This window comes from Micromys minutus (assembly GCF_963924665.1).
Source record: "Micromys minutus genome assembly, chromosome: 19".
In the NCBI taxonomy this organism is placed as follows: Eukaryota; Metazoa; Chordata; class Mammalia; order Rodentia; family Muridae; genus Micromys; species Micromys minutus.
In genome coordinates, this window is record NC_137954.1 from 29,997,443 (window position 1) to 30,014,415 (window position 16,973).

At 39.4% G+C, this 16,973-nt stretch overlaps 1 protein-coding gene across 5 annotated transcripts in view; it reads right to left on the bottom strand.

Annotated features, from left to right (window-relative positions):
* DOCK10 (dedicator of cytokinesis 10) overlaps positions 1–16,973 on the bottom strand; it is a gene marked incomplete at both ends in the record, with an annotated part of 250,532 nt that overhangs the window by 61,174 nt on the left and 172,385 nt on the right. For all 5 annotated transcript variants that reach the window (XM_080932737.1, XM_080932735.1, XM_080932736.1 and 2 more), the window contains 9 exons: positions 3,126–3,197; positions 5,287–5,400; positions 8,695–8,764; positions 10,682–10,800; positions 11,224–11,316; positions 12,632–12,718; positions 13,077–13,198; positions 13,387–13,510; positions 16,613–16,705. In XM_080932737.1, coding sequence (XP_080788863.1) covers positions 3,126–3,197; positions 5,287–5,400; positions 8,695–8,764; positions 10,682–10,800; positions 11,224–11,316; positions 12,632–12,718; positions 13,077–13,198; positions 13,387–13,510; positions 16,613–16,705 — 894 coding nt within the window. The remainder of the gene's footprint in view (positions 1–3,125; positions 3,198–5,286; positions 5,401–8,694; positions 8,765–10,681; positions 10,801–11,223; positions 11,317–12,631; positions 12,719–13,076; positions 13,199–13,386; positions 13,511–16,612; positions 16,706–16,973) is intronic.

Consider the following 16,973-nt stretch of genomic DNA (forward strand, 5'->3'; position numbering starts at 1 on the left):
TCTTTGAGTTTGTTTCTATAGTGGATTACATTGATGGATTTCTGTACACTAAACCATCCCTGCCTTCCTGGGAGGAAGCCTACATGATTGTAATTGATGATCCTTTTGACGTGCTCTTGGATTTTGTTTGCAAGAATTATATTGAGTATTTTTGCATTGATATTCATAAGAAGAATTGGTCTGACATTTCTTTCTTTGTGGGGTCTTTGTGTGGTTTAGGTATAAGCATAATTATGACTTCATAGAAGGAATTGGGTGGTGTTCCTTCTGTTTCTCTTTTGTAGAATAGTTTGGAGAGTGTTGTTATTAGGTCTTCTATGAAGGTCTGATAGAATTTTGCACTAAACCCATCTGGTCTTGGGCTTTTTTTGGTTGGGAGACTTTTTAACGACTGCTTCTATTTCTTTAGGGGTTATGGGAGTGTTTAGATTGATAATCTGATCCTGATTTAACTTTGGTACTTGGTATACCTGTCTAGCATATTGTCTATTTCATCCAGATTTTTTCAACAAATGGTGCTGGTTCAACTGAGAGTCAGCATACAGAAGAATGCAAATTGGTCTATTCTTATCTCCTTGTACAAAACTCAAGTACAAGTAGATCAAAGACCTCTATATAAAACCAGATACATCAAAGTAATAGAAGAGAAAGTGGGAAGAGCCTTGAACACATTGGCACTAGGGAAACATTCCTGAATAGAACATCAATGGCTTATGCTCTAAGATCAAGAATCAACAAATAGGACCTCATAAAATTACAAAGCTTATGAAAGGCAAAGGACACTGTCATTAGGACAAAATAGCAACCAAAAGATTGGGGAAAAAATCTTTACTAATCTTACATCTGATAGAGGGCTAATATTCAATATATATTAAGAATTCAAGAGGTTAGACTTCAGAGAATCAAACAACTCTATTAAAAATGGGAGACAGACCTAAACAAAGAATTCTCAACTGAGGAATATAAAATAGCTGAGAAGCACCTAAAGAAATGTTCAACATCCTTAGTCATTAGAGAAATTCAAATCAAAACAACCCTGAGATTCTACCTCATTTCAGTCAAATTGGCTAAGATCACAACCTTAGGTGACATTAGATGCTAGCGAGGACGAACACTCCTTCATTGTTGGTGGGATTGCAAGCTGGTATAAGCACTCTGGAAATCAGTCTAGTGGTTCCTCAGAAAGCTGGACATAGTACTACCTGAGGACCCATCTATACCACTCCTGGACTCTAACTTACAACAGGGACACATGCTCTACTATGTTAATAGCAGCCTTATTTATAATAGCCAGGAGCTGGAAAGAACCCATATGTCCTTCAGCAGAGGAATGGATACAGAAAATGTGGTATATTTATAAAATGGAGTACTATTCAGCTATTAAAAACAATGACTTTATGAAATTCTTAGGGTGACTCTAAGCCACCAACAAGGTACTACCATCACTGTAGTGTTCCATGGTGTCTTGTGCCTGGCAGTAGCAGAAACAGTCATATGGCTGTCTCTTAATAGCCATGAGGATAATGTGTCACTCTGTAACTGAGGTCATGTGATGTGCTTGACTAGAGTGTTGTGATTAATGCTAAAGTTAGAGGTATATCCAAAGGAAGCTTGATTCAGAGGGACCCAAAGTGTTGAATAATGATGTATGAAATATTTAGGAGCTGAACTATGGTGGTAACTGATACACACAAAAAAGTTAGGGCCAGACAAATGGAAAATGAAGGGGTCTAGTACATTAAGTAGAAACAATCTCATTTCTGACCAGAGTTAACATCTACATATAGTATATATGAATTTAAGGGAAAGCTACATTAGAGGAGAGCTTCCAAAAACTGTCCTAAGTAATGCAGCAACAATTCTATCAATTTTTCTCTAGGAGGCCTTATGGACATTTACTAAGGCTATGTATGCTGGAGAGAGGGCGGCAGTCACACACTTGAAGCATCACTGGACAGAGGATCGACACAGCATTCCTACCTAGAAAACAAAATCACTATCATGTGTAACCTATGAAGAGTGCATACTTACAGACACTGAAGATCCTTGACTAAAGTTCTGGTAACATATAGATGAATGGTGTGTGTGTGTGTGTGTGTGTGTGTGTGTGTGTGTGTGCCTGCCTGTCTGTCTGTCTGTCTGTCTGTGTCCTGTGTATGCTGGTGGGCAGGGGAGAGTCTTAGAGCGCCTTCCTAGATGTATCTAAATGGGAGGTGTATGAGAACACATGCTATTATCTTGGGTGCTCATGGTTGGGTCCTTGTTATCTGATTGCAATTGTCAGTGATGACTCACAGCAGGCCTGGCTGCAGTAAAGTCAGGTTATCAGAGATTCAGACAACCCTGGAAGGAGGGTCTGGGTCACATTCTCTGGTGGGTCACCAAGACCTTCCCTGCTGTGAGCTAGGAAGAGCAGACTAGATTATAGAGCAACGGGATGGTGAGCTCAGGTAGGCAGGCTTCTGAGGAGACCAACTGCTGTGGCAGGAGCTGGAGTTATTCCCACCAACCCTCATTTTCTGACAGGCCTCTGGGGGCTGTGGTGGAACAGATTCATGCTATGTAGAGCGTGATATGAGAACTGTGGATGCAGAAGCCCAGACTATTCTTTCACTGTGGCAAACATGTAACAAGCTGCCATATCCAAGACCCAGTCAGTCACTCATGGCTAAAAACCAGTCTCCCAAGCTGCTTCCCTTTGGTGACTGAGGCTTGCCAGCAGGACCTGTGCAGAGTACAATGCCTCCAATGAATGTTCTTTTGCTTTCAGATGACTCACTGGCCAGGCTGAAAGCTTCTCCACTGCCAGGCTCATTTTAACCAACTCTTCCTCCCTCTCTGTTTTCTCTCATAGGTATCAGACCTGCCTTCCTTGTATTTCCAGTCCCCTTTGTCCTTTATATTAAATTTTCTCCATAGATCTATGCATTTTTTTTTCATTCTTGTCTTGGTATCTGCTTCTGAATGGGCCTGTATTAACATACATGATTATTTCTTGCACTTAAAAAGCAATTGGCATAAATTGTGACAGTTTTACATAGCCAATAAAAGTGGAACTAATGAGAACACACTTATTATTGTAATTGTTGGATGATATCACATTGCTATATTTCCTATGATCTTACCTGGATTTTATTTGTGTCAGTCAAGTGCTGTGCCATTGATTTTAGAATAACGGCAAAGAAGAACCAAGAATGCTACAGGGGAGAAAAGACAATGAAGAGTTTATTAATTTATGGTAAATAATGGTAATTATGATCTTTACAATAGAATGCTGCTATGCAGTTTTTTCAATCTTAAAGTAAATGGATAAGTTAAATGGACCAGGGAAGTAACACATTTCCTGTTACCTTAACCTTTATCAGAGTTATAATAGTGATAGTTCATGTCATATACTTCAATTTTATAATAATATAAAAATTATGGTTAAAAAGTCAACAATTTACTTGAGATGACTTCCTGAGCATCTGTTCATGAAAAAGTGATTCGTGAGACACTCTGTTTCACTTAAGTTAACAAAACTAAAATGAAGTTTTCATGGTAGGCTCATCATCAGCTTCTCTTATTTTGTCCTAATCATCTTCCCACCAATACTTATACAATCAAGTATTTTATTTTCAAATCATTGAACTTCACATAAAAATTGCTATTCTTACTTAGGCTTGCCTCCTGAGACTTCCTTTGAAGTTCAACACACTATGTGTAGAGTCCCATTTATGGAGAGTCATTAGCTTGGAGTCACATCTCATCAGCACATCACATATACAACGAGTATGAACCTGTTTGCTCTGCTACCAGAGGGCATTTGAACTATATCCAGTTTTAGGCTGGTGCGGTGCTCTGGTACCCACTGCGGAACATCACCTTAAATTCTGAGGGTCTGGCCTAGGTGAAGTAGACAAGGGTAATGTTTCTTGTGAAGAAGTAGATGTGGCTTAATGAAGGGGCCACTTCATTAAAGAACCCAAGTCATACAGAAACCATCTCCCTTGCCCATCTCATCCCAAACTGCACTTTTCGTCATTCTGATAAATGTTTTGCCATTTGTTTCTGCATCCAACAAATGTTCTCCAGTTTCATGGTGATCCACAGGCATCCCAGGCTGCTTGTGGTATCTCTGGCTTTATTTAAACCCCTTCCATCCTTGTCTACACTTGTTGTCCCAGACCCTGAGCTGTGCTACAACCTCATTGAATAGTAAAGGGCTTTCCCGTACCTGAAATGTTCTACTCTAAAGTCATCTTGGTGGGCAGTTCCCTGACCTCCCTCATGCTTTCTTCTCAAGTGCCCCATCCTCGTCTTATCACCTGCCTACCCTAATAGAGGTGCAAGTCTCACTTCTTGTTCTTAGCATGCTCATTCCTCTTACCTACAGCTCTGTGCTTTATTTTCTCATTCTTTTGCATATTTATAACTATATGTTGTGTGTGTGTGTGTGTGTTTTAAATTATTTCAATGATCCCCCAATATAATGTAAACTCCCAAGGGCATGAGATTCTAGTTGTTGCTCTAATGCATCTCAAGTGCCCCCAAGCCTGACTGCTTTAAGGTGGGTGTCTGACATCTATTAAATAAATACATGACAATACTCAAAGGATGTTTAAGACATAAACAGCTTGGTCTCTCAGAATTAGATTTCTGTTAATGGCTTATGATGTCAGATAGCCTTTCTAGATGTTTGATAATCACTTGGATCAAATCAGATGAGCTTTCAATTACAAGAGACAAGAAGCTTGTGTCTAATTTTGGGGTTCCATAACATTGTTTTATAGTTTTTATCCATGGTCTTTTCTTCATATCCCCAACACATGTTCCAATTTGAGACCAAAAAAACAAAAAAACAAACAAACAAAAAAAAAAAAAAAAAACCAAAAAAGAAACCAAAAAAACCTGGCTTTTACTCACTCATACTAATAAACATATTGACAATAAAGAGTATCATCACAATCCTTTCCTCCTTTCCTAAGTACTGTTTCTACTCTAATTAGCTGCCCAAGCTTTGTGCTATACTTACTATTTGTGAATGTTTTAGATAATTTTAAAGAGTAACTCATTCTGCCTTTAGATCAAAGCACTTAACTTAGCTGCTAAACCTACTTCTCTCTGTTCTCTTGATATAGAACTCCCCCTTCACTCAATAATTTGATATAATTGAGCTTCTATATAAAACCTATGTCAGAAACTAGGAGGAAAATGACTTGTGGAAATCAGAGAGTCCTATCACCTCTGATAAAGAATTCTGCACCCATTGGTCGTAAAGTTATCCACTATTATGAAGATAATTACCTTTAGAACATGTTTGACTATTGTTGAATCATTTGACTTCAAAAGATCACTCAGATTTTTAGCCAGTTCCTCATGTATTGTTCTCTCTTTGTAGGACCTAGTCTTGAATACAAACTAAAAAAAAAAAAAAAAAAAAAAAAAAAAAAAAAAACCCAAAAAGGTGAAAGAGGTTAATTTCCTGTAAAAAGTTCCAAAGATTATCCTATGAAATAACTCATTTCTCATAAGTAGTTGCTTGTGTCTGCTTTTGTAATGGAGTCAATGGAGGCCTGATGATATAAGAAAGGACACACTTGCTTCTATTTGGGGTCTTTATTAGAAATAGGGCCTTGTTCACCTAAGCTCTTTTTGGCACTCTTTTCATAGAAACCAAGAGAAAGGGCCAGAGAGCCACTGAGCAGGTTCAAAGAATCATGGGAGGCTTGGACCCACCTACTTAGGACACTTTCCCCTTCTCTTTCCTTCCACTGGCAACGGGTGGCATGGTAGCAACTCTTCATCCTGAAAGGGTAGAGCACCCACTCAAATAGCCAAGTGGGGAAGCAAGAGCTTTCCAGAGATGAGGAGGTGAGTCCCCCATAAGCCCAGGTTCTACCATCCTGTTCTAGACACAGCTTTGAAGAGGTTGATAAACATCAGCCATCAGCAAGATAACAAATGCTGCTTACTTTTCTTGCCTTCTCTCCAAGGATCATATTGGTGATACTTTTCTTTATATCTTCATATATTTTAAGAACACACATATATCAACAAACACATTTTGGAGACATAAAATGCTTCATACTGAATCACAGTAGTTTCTTTAGGAGTTGGGTTTGCCTCAAGAAAAGGTATTGCCTTCATGATATTTACAATTTAAAATAGATTACAATTGAGAGGGAAGGTAGACTTTGGATCTCTAACCTTTTCTTGTGACTTTCAAGCCCATTAGCACCATCTTATGGCCTGGGTTTGATGCTCTGCTCAAAGGAGAGACAAAAAGCCAATAGACTCCTAAAGCCAGCTACAACTAAGGTGATTAATTTCCCTTAAGCATTGGGTTTCATATGTGCAAAAACTCACTCCCAACTGTCTAACCCAATGGAGTTATTTAGCCTGAAGGGTAATTCATTGCAACTGGTGCTGGAATATTCTTACACTGTAAACTTGATTCTCAGAATCAACAGTGCTACAAACCCTTGTGAAGTGCAGCATTTAATTAGATTGACGTAGACGCACATCTTTGACAAGGACAAGGTGTATGTGTGCAGTTTGATACTGTGAATGGAGTGAGTTAGCAGCACTTAGTGCCACCGAACTTGAAATGGTGTTTTGTTTACTTGGGAATAAATATAAATGACAACAACTATCATACTACTCAAGGCTGTACAAGCATGCCTTGAAATCAGCCCATCAGGTTTGTTTCTTCTTTTTAAAACAATATTCCTAGGGGTGGGACTTTATACCTATATATGTTTAATATCTCTCCATTTCTATGGTAAGAATAAATTCAGACTCTGAGCTGAAGGTCAGGCTGTTAACCACTTAACTCAGTGGGGGTCTGATCATAGAACTGCAAGCTAGATCCTCATCTGATCTGTCTCCTCTCCTATATCAGAGGAGAAAACTGAGGCTCCGGATTTCTAGCTACTTCCTGAGATTTCTTGCCACGTCTTTTTGTAGCTCACTTGTGAGGACATGTCACTGCTTAAACTCAAGTCTCTCATCTCTTAGTTTAGGGATGTTTCTGGAGTAGCTGTACTTCTTAGGAAGTATTTGTTTATTTGAAGATAAAGTCTAAAACATCCTCAGGAATCATCCAACTGGCATTTTGTGTATGACTATTTCTGGAGTTGAACTACTTTGGAACAAAAGAGATAAACCACCCCTCTTTTGTATTGCAGATTGAGACAATCCTGCCAAGATATCATGTTTTCTTGGTTGGGATTGAAGCCCATTCCAAGATACAGTTCCAAGAGGACCACAGAGTTAGAGTCCAAGTACTTGAGGTTCTTACAGGTGTCTGGCCTTGGTGATGTCAGACATTACCACAACAGCTCGAGTCCTTAACACATTTCTAAACAACTCCCTTTGAATGAGACATTGATACTACACTTGAAATAGAGTTGCCGGAATGAGGTGCAATGATTCAAGGAATCATTTTATTCTGTATGGTCTGTGTGTGGATTGAAATAAAAAACTGGGGTAAGAATTGAGAAGATAAACTCTGCCCAGATAATTCTACTGGCAAATACATGCATGCACACATCAATCCATCAGCAAAGTAAGTGATGCCCCTCTCTTAAACAGAGAGTAAACTATAGGGTATTTTGTAGGTGGCATTAGCTTTTAGCAGTTGAAGTCAAGGTTCTAGAAGGTAAAATTATATAGCAGGGATGTTGTTGTGAAGTGAATATTTCTAGCAATTAGGCTATTTTAATGAGGGACACACACTCATGGCTTGGTACTTGGGGAAGACATGCTGGTGGCATGTCAGAGTGGCTCATTCCAGAACAAGATTTCTAGCTACTTTTTTGTAGCAACATTTCTACCATCCTAGTTATTGTTAAAAAGAAGTTTTGAGTGCAAAGGGCCCATTCCAGTTGCATTTCTAGACATTTAGAATGCACAAGTCTATGCTTATCACCATATATGACTTGAATGTATTTCCTTTCAAAATCAACAACTCCAAAGACCTGGTGTGTGTGGACAAGATAGGACTGTAAGTTTTATAGATTGTATAATGTAATTTAGGATGCTTGTCTTTTCTTCTGGATTGGGCTGCTTCTGTGCATTCAGTGGAAGGATGTTTGGAACAGAGCTATCAGTGTGCAAACATCATCCCAAGTTCACTGGCACCAATTCCCAGTCAACTGAAAATGAGAAGAGAACACCTCCAAGGGGACACTTGACAAGGGACACCAAGGAAGCAATGCACACCAATGAGATGGGCAAATGGCTCATGACAGAAGATAAAGGACTCAACATACCAGAAGCAGGTACAAATATACAGTAACTGGGAAAATGATAATGCCTGAGAAAAACAATAAAAAGAGCTAAGAAAGCATCACAGAAGAAACAGAGCATTCAACAAGCCCACAAAAGTCTTTCTTAATTAGCTCAGAAATTTCATATATTTCTAATGTCATCTTCAAAGGAGCACTATTTTAGCTTTCTCCTCTGTTCTTTTCTTTCTACCATTCCCACATCAATACTCAGTTACATACACACACACATAGCAGTTTTATATGTAAATAATACAGCTAGCCCATCAATTCAAAGAAAGGAAATTCTACTAAAGCAAACTTGTGCTCTGACCGTGGTGGGCACCATTAAACGTCAGAGTGAGAACATCCCACTTAGTGTAGATAGGAAACGAGACAAGCCACACAGCGCAGGGGATCTGAATAGGGACCTAATGGTCCTTACCTTTATGTATGACTGGACAGAATGATCTAGCTGCTCTTCATGACATTTGGCCACGATGTCAGCCAGAACCCTGGAAAAGCATGGATGTTCAGTGACCTGGCTGAAGGTATGCAGACAGCACTTTATCTTAACAGTAGAATGCTTGGAAATGGGGTATTTCATGAATGAGTGAGTGGATGGATGAATGAACGAATGAGTCAATTCACACTCTTCTCATTCCTTTCTCACTCCCAAGTAGAGGCCACTTGCTGTTTTTCTATCACCTGGGAGCCATTTCCAGCCAGAAACATTCCCAGGACTAAGGTCTTAACATGCAATGTCGGGAGACATTTTGTCTGAGCTGAATGTACCACTTGTGGTCTCTGCACTTGCTGACACTGTCTTCCTGGAACAGAGATCATTTTTAAGTACCCAATTAGGCTCTGATTAATGATCATATTCCATTTTAAATGGCTCCTCTTCCAACCATTTAAAGCAGAAGTGTTTTTGGAAAGAAAGACTAGGTTAAGCGGAATCTCTCTCTCATGGCTGGGCTGGACTTTCATGTAGCGGTGGCACACTGATACTTTCTCATGTGAACATGAACAGTTGCTGCATGGTTGGAGAGCTTTGGGTGGGAGTCTCAGAAATTACAGCAGATCTAGAAGCTGCAATGCTTAAAATCTTGTCAACATCGACATACCCACTCAGCTGAGAGGGATTTTAGTTGATGCTACAATTTGGGATTTTTAATCTGGGTTTGGAACTGGAGGTTTGTGGAACTGATAGTGATTTTTTAATTTCTCAGAACTTCAGAGGTTTTGTTTAAAAAATAAGGCTAAAAGCCTTCATTGTACACACACACACACACACACACACACACACACACACACACACACACACACACACACAAACACACACAGAGATATGCATACAAACATGCATATCTATCTATCTACATACATACATATATACATACATACATACATACATACATACTTACATATATTAACAGGGAAGATAAAGTCAACAATTCAACACTAGCTTTGATTTTTCCCCCCATAATGCTAAGGTCATTTTAAAAACAAACACATAAAGGATTAAATTATTAATTTAAAACAATATAAATGCAAAATTCTCAGTTCATGACTAGACTTAGGAGTGATGTTAGAAAAGTATGGTGTGGCCAAATTTAACACCAAAGAAAAAAATTATGCAATTATAAGCTTTGTGGGACTATAAAATGATACAACTATTCTGGTAAATATTTTAGCAGCCTCAGGTAATGAGTTGTACAGCCATGGCATGGGATTCATGTCCAATGTAAATTATTAGGGCTATGTTCATATAGAATTATATATGGATGTTTTTCGTAACTTTATTCAGTATAGTTCCCATATGGAGAAGTTCAGATGTCTTTCAACAAATGAATCCTTAAACATACTGTGCTACAATCCATATAGGACACTTCTCAGCCATGAAAGGAGAAGGCCTAGTCCCAGAGGGACAGCCTGAATTTTCTTTTGTGATAAATAAAAAAGCCAATGCCAAGTGATTACACATTGTATAATTTTGTATATACACAGATAGGGGTGTGAGAGAGAGACAGACAGACAGAGACAGACAGACAGACAGAGAGAGAGAGAGAGAGAGAGAGAGAGAGAGAGAGAGAGAGAGAGAGAGAGAGATTGTGTGTTGCCAATGGAGGACAGTAAGTAACAAGGACACTTATTCTCTCCATATTATTCCTTTCAATGGCTTGCGAATCTACAGTTATCTCAAATAAAAATATTTAAAAATACAAAAGAAAAACATCTAGCACTCCACTAATGATAATAGATGGGGACCAGAAAATAAAGATTAGTGTGTGAGAAATGCTTAAATCTGCAAATTATGCTCACATGAAACATACACACATGTGGTTATCTATTTGGAACCATGGCATCAGGGTTCCAGGAGACCAAAGGCTGCCTGCTCTGTCCCCACCCCCTAGTGTTGCTATGGATACCTGGTGACGGTCCCAGTGATTTCATCTTCCTCGTTCTGCACTAGAATTTTGAAGAGCTGGTTCAAGATGATAGGCAGGAAACTCATGATGGAATGGATCTTGTCCACATTCAGCAAGTTCTGCAGAGAAGGGATGGGAGGAAACACAGAATGAACAGAAGAGATGGCCCAGCACAGTCTGCAGGTGTTTTTAGGAGAGTCACATGATCACCTTAGCCCCCCTTCATCTGGCATTTGCTTCCCTGCTTCACTGTGGCGGAAGGTGAAAGTCATGTTGAAAGGCTTCACTGCTTAATTAATGGTAAATACACACTCATTTTCAACCATTTCTGTTTTGGATAAAAAAGCTGACCTTTGCCTCTCTTTCTTTATATAGAACAGAATCACGTAGAAACTATGAAGTGAAAATAATTTGCTCCCTGAACTGTAAGGTCTTTGCAAGGTCTGAACAATCATCACATCTTAGCTTGCTATTCAGTGAGAAACAGGGTTTCTTTGCTGGTTTTTATCCTGGAAAACCAATGCATCTGCGCGGTTTTTTACCTTACAGGCACGGACAAAACTCGACGTAGGTGACTGAGACATATCTTTCTCTCTTCTTTGGCACTGACGGAAAAATGCATTCACATGTGGGTCCTGTAAAGGCAAGAGGAATGTTAATTTGTGGTGGCACACAAACTCAGTGCCAGTGGCAAGCACTTGCAATCAGTGTCACCGCATGAAATCAGATATAGAGCCCTCTTCTTCCATAGACAGAGGGGTCATCCGAAGGCCCCCTCTGAACTAAAGCACTCTGGATGGTGACGCCCACTCTCACATGCTTCATATTCACTGCTTCCTCCTTCTCTCCCTCTCTCCTTCATTCCCTTTCTCCCTCCCTCCCAGCTCCCCTCCCTCCCTGTCTGCCTGTTTCCTTCCTTCCCTCCCTCCCTCCCTCTTTTTCTCCCACCTTTCTTCCCCTCCCTCCCTCCCTCCCTCCTTCCTTTCTTTCTTCTCTGCCTGGCCTGCTGTTTGCTCAATTTTCTTTTTCTTCCATTCTCTTATTCTTCCTTCTCTCCTCATCTCTCTTTCTTCCTCTCTTTCCAATATCCCTTATTTTTCCAGTCCATTTTTGCAAGAACTTTATATATCTCTCTTCCGTATTCCATGACACACATGATAGTGTGCTGTTTACACACAGGACAGTATGTTATGCGATGCCTAGAGATAGCTTTAGGCTTGGTGTATCTGTATCGGCCTAATATGACAGAACCAAAACTGTGACATAAAACCCAAGAAATCTTGGTCTTTATCTGTTGAAATCTGCTTAGGATCTCTCCAAGTTCTGAGCTGAGTTATGCGGTCATGAAGTGAGAGATAATTTGAGGTTGAGAACATGTTGGTCCTGTTTCTTTAGCTGTACATCCTAGGTGGGCATCTGATACAGATTCCTCTCCTGTGTTTGAGTGTCACACTTCTGTTTCCTGGGTGTAGTTCTTTTCTTAATTAGAGACAGTAATTTCCCTCTTAGATATGTTTTAATGTATTTTTTTCCAGTTGGTTATCAGTTATTAAAAGCCCGAATGTGTGTCAGGCCCCTGCTAGGCCTTTTGACAGAAGAAAAACAGGGCAGACAAGGTCACTTCAGCTACGGGCTGTCCATCATGGCGAGGTGACCAACTTCCACATGCATCTGTTTATTTACATCTCAAGAGATACTTCACAAGCAAGATGCCATCTTGGCAGGTGACAGGACAGCCTAGTGTTACCTGTAGGTTCAAGGAACCAGGAAGCTTCAGGACAAGTGACCTTAAGGTCATTTAGGGAGTATACTCTCATTCTCTTGCTTGGCAAGTTCAGCCCCTTATCCATGTGACTACTCATGAAAAGACGCACTTCTCCCTATAATGCAGGAGTCACCATCAGCTTTTACATCACAGTCTATGTCTCTATTGTAGGACATGGTACTCACCTGAGTGTTCACTGTTGATACAACAAATGTTGACACTTTGAAAAGCGGCTTGCCACCATCTACCCATTTAATGTCACTTCCACCATGCTGCAAGAAAGAGTTTGCCATCATCACTGACAAATTGAGACAAAGAAATCAAGTCATTTGGTTTATGTTACTTTGCTGTTCTGAGTCATTATTGCTACAGTGGTTTAGAGATGAGAAATGTGCAGATTCATTTGGAGAGTTTGGAGGTGAACATCATATACTTCCACGAAGTCCATTTTTTAATGGTTCATTTTTAGCAGCCATACATAGCATAAGAGTTGTATCATTTATTACATGTTCACTTCATAAGTATAATGCACATGCCAACGTGTTTGTTTAAACAGCAGAGAAGAAAGTTAGCCATTGTCATGGTTGATTTTTAAAATATTTTTCTTGTAGATTATACAATACTTGATACCTTTGCACTTGTAGGATCTTGAATGCTTAGATAATTAGGAGGCAAGGTCGTTGCTATCGGGATGTTATACTCCTGAGAAGCTATTTGATCATGTTTCATCAGAGGAAGCCAAGCATATCCCACTGTAAAGAAACACCAGGGAGAAAACTTTTGAACTCAAACCTCCATGCTAGGAAGTACAAAATATGCATCTGTCACTCTAAACATTAACTCATTTAGCAGTCAATCAATTGCATCTTTTCAGAATGGTCTCCAACTCAAGTTAAACACATGTCACCTTGACCTATTTCAGGTCACTTCTTGTAAGTACCTGATGTCTCCAGAGTCTCTTTCTTTTTGGCGTTGGCTTTGGCATTGATGTCACAAGTGATATGGTAAAAAGAGAACAAAAGATGGTGTTTTCCATGGAGTTGTGTTGGTAGCTCAATTTTCACCTGCGAAGAAAGACATCACATTTGGATTGAGATCGAAACAATTTGGTTAACATCAGTATGAGACAACAGCCTTAAAAGAGAGTAGCCTGCCCTTAGCTTTATATGACTCACCAAGTCGTTCTGAGGACAGTTAAGTTGAGCTATCGCCAATACCCATAGGTTATGAATTAGAGGTCTTTTGCATCTGGCTAGTTACTTTTATTCTGTTTAAGAAAGGACTTAGGACTGTAGATGACAGAGTGTGGTCCCTGCAATGGTATCATTGGTATCACCTGGAACCATTAAATCTCAGGCCTAATCCAGACATGTTGAGTACCCCAATCTGAGTATTCAGTTTCAGTGGGTCTTCCAGATAATTCTGGTGTAAGATACAGTTTAAAGATTCCTGATTCACATATAAGCTGAGATATATCAGTGTACTAAAGTTGCTACAAAAGCCAATATACGTTTTGAAAAAATACATTACAATAAGTAGAACACTAGGAAATTTCTTAACTAACTTCTACTTAAGAATACTATCAAATAGTAACCAAAGCATCCCCATCTTAGGGTTTCTATTGCTGTGATAAAAACATCAGAACCAAAGACACACTAGGGAGGAACGGGCTTATTTAAGCTTATGTTTCCACATCACTGTCCATTATCAAAGGAAGACAGGCAGGAGCTCAAGCTGGGCATAGCCCTGGAGGCAGTAACTGAAGCAGAAACCATGGAGTAGTCTGGTTTACTGGCTTGTTCAGACTGCCTTCTTGCAGTACCCAGGGGAGGTCCTGCCCATGGTGATCTGGTTCTCCCACATCATTTAGCAACAACAGCAATAATAAGTAACGTACTACAGGCTATCTCATAGGCACATGTGCTGAGGGTATTTTTTCAGTTAAGGGTTTTTCTTCTAAAAAGACTCTAGCTTGTGTCAAGTTGACATAAAACTAACCTTCACAATCCTTCACTTAAAAAATCCTGCAGTTACATTTTATTATAACATTGAACTGGATAATTTATATCCATTTAAAAGTTAATGGAATCATTTTTCCTGTAATCAAGAAAATAAAACCTTAGTATTAAATCTGTGCTACAGAGACCACTAAGTGATTAATAATCTATATGTCATGTGGAAAGCTCATAGGTTTTATGAGATTCTGGGAAATATAAGAAAAAAAAGATTAAAAGCCAGATTTAACAGCATTGAGACACTGAGATCACTAATTTATGAAATTTTTCTATCTACTGAAAATGCATCTTTCACAAGTGTTTTGTCAAAAGGTCAATCAGTTTGGTAGATATTCTGTAGCTCTTTCCCTTAGCTTCTTTTTAACCTTCTGGCCTGGATTGATGGAAGGAAAATAAGAGCATTAAGTAGATATGGAGGTAGAAGGTGAGGCCAAGGAGTTCTGTTAATTAGTTTGAAAATGACAAGTGGGTTACATGGGGCGGCAGACAGAGAATGGCTCCTGAAGTTGACTCTGTGTTCAAAAATCCAGAACCTATCAATATGTGACTATGGGAGGCAAAGGGGACTTCAAAGGTGTAAGTAAGGTAGGGACCATGGGATTATACCAGATATCACAAGTGGGTACAATGTGGTTACAGCGAGTCTTATCTTTGTCTATCATCTCTTTTTCTCCTTCACCCACTTTCTTCCTTCTTTCCTTCTTTCTCTCTTCCTTTCCATCCATCCATCTCTCTTTCTCTCTTCCTTTCCACCCATCTATCCCCCTCCTCCCTCTTTTTCTTTTTCTTTCCTTCTTTCTTTCTTTCTTTCTTTCTTTCTTTCTTTCTTTCTTTCTTTCTTTCTTTCTTTCTGTCTCTGTCTCTCTCTGTCTCTCTGTCTCTCTCTCTCTGTCTCTCTCTCTCTCTCTCTTTATTTCTTTCATCCCTTTTCATAAAGGATCCCATGTGCCTCATGCTGGCTTCAAAGTCTCTAGATATCAAAGATTTATTTTAAATTTATGATCTTCCTACCCCTACTTCCTATGGGCTGTAATCTTTACACCCAGTTGTATGTGGTGCTAGGAATAGGATGTAGGACTTAATGTAAGTGAGGGGAATAGTCCATCCACATGTCTGTTCCCAGCATGGTTCTTATAAAGGTAAGCAAGGGCAGAGTTACAAACCAAAGTGCTAGGTAATGTTTAGAGACTGCGAGACGTAAGGAAAACAGATCTTCTTCTAGAAATTTCAGGAGTTATACTACATCAGTGATGCCTTTAATTTAGTCATGTGACAGCCAATTCAAATCTTTGACCACCAGAGCTGTAAACGGCGTGTATTGTTTTAGGCAACTACAGGGTGGTATTTGTTACAGCAACGGTCAAGGAACTCATATAAAATCGTAGTTGTTTAAAGTAGTTCTGATCTTTGCCTTATGGTTAGAAGCCGGGTTTAATCACTGAAACTTGTCTTGGGCTGTTTATAACATAGCTAATATACCACTAGCTTACTCCTAGTTCAGTGATGTTTGTAATGACTTATAGGAAGGGAGGAAGCTTCTATCTGGAGTTATATGGCTTGGTTTGAATGCTGACTGTTATTAGTTTCTCTGAGGTGCAGTATCCTCATCTATATAATAGGAGGTGATGACAATATCCTATTCTCAAGGCTATGGCGGAGTTAATGCAAAGCTATGGAGGAGATCATGCTTCCTTAGTGCACAGTAAGAGGGTTGAGTTTTCTAGGGCAATTCATATTTCTAACCATGAGGTGAGAGGACTGAGCCTCATGATATTCACACAGGTGTGAGCAATAGTGTTGATTCAAAACATCTAGTCTTCCTGCTGTAACACGATATGCTGCCACCAATGGCCAAAGCTCTCTAATAAAACTCTTCATTAAACTCATGCATAAAATAAATGAAAGAAATTAGACTCCCTTGGGAAAAAATACAATAAAATCATCTGTTTTTAAACACCAGACTTGTATTCAACCGAAGAATTTGAAACATAAACCAGGATCCTCATCAGCCAGTGTCACAGAAGTCACTGTCACTTAACAGTCTTGGGAAGTATCATAACTGTCCTCAATGTGAAATGTGGTCTAGATAAGGTTTCCCTGACCTACTCACCCAGGAGCTGTAGGCAGAGGGAGTGGGAGCCCAAGCCTTACCTCATCAGAGAAATCTGGATTTTGGGAATGGTGAAGCACAGCTGTGTAGGCAGCAGAAGTAAAGAGGGGCCCTCCAGGTTTCCCATAAATACACTGTTTAGAAGGGTAAGAGGTAAACAATTGTGAGTGCCTGAAAATCTTTAAAAACAAAAAAACAAAACAAACAAACAAAAAAAAAAAACAAAAAACAACTCTTCTGTCCCCAATTCCAGAACTAAGGCACACTTTGTGATTTATTTCCCAAGATGACATCCAGTTGACTTTGAACTTTATTGAAACACTGTCCTGAACGTACTATGCAATGGGATGTCAAAGACCACCTAAAAGTCATTACTCGTCTTATAGGCATAGCACCAGGGTA